Source organism: Lycium barbarum, chromosome 6 (assembly GCF_019175385.1).
Source record: "Lycium barbarum isolate Lr01 chromosome 6, ASM1917538v2, whole genome shotgun sequence".
NCBI lineage: Eukaryota > Viridiplantae > Streptophyta > Magnoliopsida > Solanales > Solanaceae > Lycium > Lycium barbarum.
In genome coordinates this window covers 101624810-101631185 of record NC_083342.1, presented here as the reverse complement: position 1 = coordinate 101631185, position 6376 = coordinate 101624810, and the positions used below count along the sequence as shown (strand labels likewise).

The 6376-nt window shown below is 28.7% G+C and overlaps 1 protein-coding gene across 1 annotated transcript; it reads left to right on the top strand.

Moving 5' to 3' along the window:
* The first annotated feature begins 5637 nt into the window (after nt 1-5637).
* Nucleotides 5638-6376, top strand: LOC132645069 (uncharacterized). The gene has a single exon (XM_060361838.1). It carries the CDS (start codon nt 5801-5803, stop codon nt 6218-6220), a length of 420 nt encoding a protein of 139 aa, XP_060217821.1. The 5' UTR covers nt 5638-5800; the 3' UTR covers nt 6221-6376.

Here is a 6376-nt window from a genome sequence, read left to right as displayed (position 1 = left end):
AAGTTAACTTTATTGATTTCATCATATAACAATATTTTTAATTAAATACTTTTGACTTTAATTTAATTGAATACTGTAATATCTTTTGGTAAAAAATAAGTTAGCCAATGTGGTTTCAATTCAAAGAAATAAATGAAATTAACTTAACATATGAAAAGCTCATTGGAGACTTTAATCTCAAAAAATTTAAGTAAAAAAAAAATAGAAGTGCTTTCAATTGTTTGATTTTTAAAAACACGTCTAATATATAAACTAAGAAAAATGTTTCCTTTCACTTTCAGATATGTTTTTGTACTTTAATATTTTAGAAGTTTTTAAAAATGTCAAATTAATGTTACAAAAACAAAGAACCAAGAGCGAACTTTTTTACAAAAATATCTGCAAATTAAATTTTTGACGCTAGTCTCCTCTTGATAAAAGAAACAAAAAAATCAAAATGTAGAGAACCACGTGCCATAAAATGATAAATTCTTGCTCTAATGACAAGGTGCGGGGCTGTTCATTCTCTCGAAAAAATATCTTATCTCAAAACGTTAACGTCGTTTTTACATTCTAATTAATTAAATAAATCCGCAAAATCCCCCTGAACCACATATCCTGTTCCCGTATATATCCCACAACACTATTCACATCATATTGAACAATTTCCAAAACACTCAACAAAAAAAAAAAAAAAAAAAAAAAAGGACGTCCCTATAAGTCTGCTTTCGCTGATATTGGCTCATTAGTATTTGATAGTGTGGCAACTCACTGGATTACAATCCATGTTAAGAAGACCTTTTGCGGAGGAAGCTCAAGCTGAATAATCTACAACCCAAATTGCTATTGTTTTATATTTTCTTTGCCTTAACAATAGTGGATGAGAATGAATTAGACAGAAGCGCATATACGCAAGAAGAAAAGTAAGTAGCAAAGTTGAGAGCATTTGAACAACATTTGATAAAGTAAAATGAAATATTAAATTGACCTTGAGCTTGAAGAATAGCATCTAGAAATTTAAATTGTGCTTGAACAAAAAAAATTACTTGAAAAGAAAGCTAAAAATCTAGAAGTAACAATTATTACTTCACTTTGAAATACTTTTCAATAAATTATGGCCAGACCAATATTTGCAAGTTCTTCTACTATCTAATAAAAGCGGATAAGCACACGGGACGTCAAGATGCCTTCTTGGCATCTTAGGGGCATCTTGGTCATTTCGGACGAAGTGGAGCAATGTGATTGGCTGAAAAGGTATCCGATTGTTGCTTCAATATAGCTATTTGAGTGAGTTGACCAACTACCCCTTGCTTATCTCAGCATACATCATCACATCATACAACATCTTTTCTAGAGATGTGGGTCCCATCTGACTCTTTGTTGTACACGTTGCTATGACTAATGCTGTTTTAATGACTAATGGTGTAAATCATTTGCCTTCAGGTATTATTTGATTTACTTTTAATGACATTAGATATAGATTAAAAGGTTGGTAACTTACATGTAGAAATATACTAAGTAAGTTTATTTGTTTCTTTATGTATCCAAATAAAGAGTAAATCTATTTATTTTGTTTCCTTATTTACTCAATTATAAGGGGGAGCCAACAATACAAAAATCAGAAAAAGAGAAAAAAAAATCTCCTCCAACACTATAATAATGTATGATAATTAAAAAAAATTATACATTACTAATTTCATTGAATAATCATCATATATCAGTCAATCAAAGCACTGTCTAAATTGATTAAAAAAAATTACACCCAAAGGTAAAATTACTCAAATGACTACCTTATGCTAGTGTCCTATCATTTATATCTATCTTTTTAAACTAGATGGCTTGTGCCCGTGCGCCCAACACTTCGAATTATAGTGTATTTATGTATATATAGTTGTGTTTAGATAGTGATAATATATATATATATATATATATATATATATATATATATATATATATATATATATACTATGTTTAAAATACGATTAATATAACATTGTAGTTTGTGCTCCGTATCTAAAACTTTATTAAATTCGTGTTTGCTATGAAAATTTATTAATACTTTTTAAAAGAGAAGATTTGTTTAAAAGAAAACTATTTTCCTCTCTTTGAGATAAAATAATAGCAATATTTAAGCATCAGTTGATACTTTCAATTTTAATTCGATTAATTTAAAGGTGTAAAATACTTATTATTTTTTATCAAATTTTGATTTGGATAATTCTAATTCAAATTATTAAATTAATTTTACATGTTTAAAACGAAACAAAGTAGAAATTGATTTTCTATTTAAACGAAAAAATGCTATTTTTTAAATTTTGGTAAATATTCTCGGTTTAGCTCATTTTACTTGTAGAAAAATAGAAGTATAATAAAGTATTTCTATCTACTTTTTAGAAGAGTTGGTAATATAAAGTATAAAACGTCATTTTTTTGCCCTTAAATAAAAAAGTGGGTGGGTACACAAAAGATTTTTTTGCCCTTAAATAAAAAAGTAGGACCGAACACGGACGACGATCTTGTCTCTATAAACCGGCTCTTCTATATAGCAGTAATAGTAAAATAATACATATAATTTTTTTATCAAATTTTGATTTGGATAATTTTAATTCAAATTATTGTATTAATTTTACATGTTTAAAATGAAACAAAGTAGAAATTTGATTTTCTATTTAAATGAAGAAATTCTATTTTTTAATTTTTAGTAAATATTTTTTGTTTAACTCATTTTACTTATCATGTTGTTTTTTACAAGGTTTTTTTAAGGAAACGTCCATTAGAATTATAATTTCACTAATTTAGCTTATTAATTATTTGATCTCCATTTAATATTATTTTTTCTTTTATGACATTAATCTCATTTATTAGAGTAAGGAAAAAATGAAAAAGTAATTAAATTCTATCTTACTTTTTCTTTTCTCATTTATTAGAGTAAGGAAAAAATGAAAAAGTAATTAAATTCTATCTTATTTTAATATATAATATTTTAAGTATGTTGCTGTACAATAATTTCATTTGCTCCCACTAATGGGTTGATACGCATGTGGCAATGAATCCATCATTATTGATTTAATTGTTTGATTTTCTAAACACTTTTTTTTAACATTGTTTGTTTTTTGAATATGGAATTCACATTTTTTTTAATATTGCTTGATTTTGTTAATATGGGGTTCACTTTTTTTTTCCCGTGAGTTTGGACGTGGTGGGTTCCACTTTTTTTTTTTTAAATACTGGTTGGTGTTTAATATGGGGCCATGAAGAACTTCTATTTTTTAATAAATATTTGTTTAACTCATTTTACTTGTCATGTTGGTTTTTACATGGTTTTTTAAGGAAACGTCAATTGGAATTATAATTTCACTAATTTACCTTATTAATTATTTGATCTCCATTTAATATTTTTTTTATGACATTAATCTCTTTTTGCATTTATTAGAGTAAGGGAAAAATGGAAAAGTAATTAAATTCTATTCCACTTTTTTTTTTCCCGTGAGTTTGGATGTGGTGGGTTCCACTTTTTTTTCTTCTCTCTTTTGTTTTTTAATACTGGTTGGTGTTTAATATGGTGCCCAATTTTTTTTTTTAATATTAGTTGTTGTTTAATATATATGGGGCCCACAATTTTTAACATTGTTTTTTTTTAAATGGGATTCGCCTTTTGTTTTTTTTTAATATTGCTTGATTTTGTTAATATGGAATCCAGTTTTTTTTTCCCGTGAGTTTGGATGTGGTGGGTTCCACTTTTTTTTTTTTTTTTTTAATACTGGTTGGTGTTTAATATGGTGCCCAATATATATATATATATATATATATATATATATATTAGTGTTTGCTACGAATACGCACGTGGCAATGAATCTATCATTATTAACTTAATGAGATACTTTGAAAATTACCTGAATATTGTTTGATTTTTTAATATGGGGTGCACTTTTTTTTGGACATTATTAATTTGCACTATTTTTTTAATATTAGTTGTTGTTTAATATATATGGGCCCACAATTTATTTTTGTGTAGGAAAATTAAAATTATGGGGCCCACAATTTTTTTAAATATTAGTTTTACACTATATAGAAGAGATGGGGCCCATAATTTTTCTTTTTAATTAAAGTGGAACGGACGACGAAAACATGAGCCCCAACCGGCTCTTCTATATAGTGTAAATATTACAATTTGTAACTATGTTTTCCCAAATTAAGGTATTTTTTCGGATGTATTTGATGCGTGTAAATTCATAGAAACACAGTAAAAAAAAAAACATATCCCTTGATTTTTTTTTTCTTTCCCCCCTCCCATTTTAGCAGGATTTATAGTGTTTCCACACTTCCCCTCCAATGTGACTCGAACCCAGGACCTACCGGTCGTGGGTGGAAGTGCTTAACCACTGAGCCATCCCTCACTTGTCTATCCCTTGATTTTAGGCCATAACGTTGAGATCATTTAATTAGTTATTAATTGGTATTTTTTTACCATACTCTTCCACAAAATCATATTTTAGATTTCTTTTCCATAACCGTTTTCTATTCTTTCATCCAATCTTCAACATTCAAATGTAACAAATCAAAAATTCAATATTTGAAAACATTCAACAGCTAATGTATTTGAAGTTTTCAATATTGATTTCGTTTTTTATTTACCCATGTATTTGATAGCATAACTAATGTATTTGAAGTTTCCAATCAAACCCCATGTATTTTATATTAAATCTCATGTATTTGTGTGAGTGACAATTTGCATCACTCATGTATTTGATGGATTATTTTAAACAAAATACATAAATATATAGAAAACTTACCATGTATTTGTGTCACCCGTGTATTTGAAATTAGATGAACTGATGGAATTAATTTGAAAAAAATACACAAATATATAGAAAAACTTACAAAAATATACCACCAACCACAACAATTAGTAGTTATATCATAGAACATACACAAATACATATATTTTTCATCTTCTCAAAACCCTAAAAAAAAAAAAATTCTCTCCCCTTCTCTCATGTGTGTCGCCATAACCACCACCACGGCCTGGAGCAAAAACAATCACTTCCACCAAGTTGATTTTGTGAAAGAATAATAACACAAATAGTGAAAATTTCACGAAACAAAGGAGATGGGATAGAACGTGAAAGAGGCCCACTTATGTCTTGAATCGAAATAACCGTACTGAAAATACCGTTTCGGATTGCAATATCCCAAAATGGAAAATCGAATTTTGCAGAAGGGTGAAGAGAGGAAGAAGACGACTATTTCACTGGGCATTCAAAGATTCTTCCCTTTTTAAAAAGGTAAGAATTTATGAAAAAAGAAAGAGAATGGTAATGTATATTAAGTGATTAATATTGTTACCATTAAAAGGGGATATGGGATTGGAGGTGCTAATTTTTAGGTGTATTTGTGAAATGGTAATTGAAAGTTACTGTGTAGCTATAATAGTTAAATTAGAAAAATATTTAGTTATTATTAGTAATTAAAATAAAAGATAGCTATTATCACTAATTATGTATTAGAAATAGTTAAACCATAAAAATTAACTAATGGGAGTGACATAATTTGCTAGTTCATAAAACAAATATTTCCTGAATGACAACCACGTGCCATAAAATGATAAATTCAAACCCCAATGACAAGGTATCCACCGACTGTTCATTCTGTCGAAAAAATATCTTATCTTATAACGTTAGCGTAGTTTTTACATCCTAATTAATTTTAAAAAAATCGTCAAAATTCCCCAAACCACATATCCTATTCCCATATATTTCCCACATCACTATAGCATTACTGAACAATTTCTCAAAACCCTCAAAAAAAAAAAAAAAAAAAAATGGGAGTAGTAATCATAGACGGATCAACAATTCGAGACTTCATTAACGACGAAGCAGCATTCACAAAAGCAATAGATAAAGGATTTACCGATTTAGACCTCAACAACGACGGCGTTTTATCCAAATCCGAGCTTCGTAAAGCGTTCGAATCTCTGAGGCTAATCGAATCTCACTTCGGCGTTGACGTGGCCTCGACGCCGGAAGAACTGAGCAAACTCTACGACTCGATATTCGACAAGTTCGATTATGATCATAATGGGACTGTGGATAGAGAGGAGTTTGGGAATGAGATGAGGAAAATTATGATGGCGATTGCTGATGGACTTGGTTCGTCACCGATTCAAATGGCGTTAGATGATGGTGACCAGAGTTTGATCAAGCAAGCTGCTGATCTAGAAGCTTCTAAGCTTCCTGCCTAATTATATATTACCGCTTTTGATTTGTTGAGCAATAAGTTTTTTTTTTTTTTCTGTTGTTTCAACTTTCAATTTCTGTGTGTAAGAACCTTAGTTTGTGTGGTGTTGCTAAATCTGTATTTTTACGTCCTAATTTTGCTAAGTTGGTTTGCAGATAAA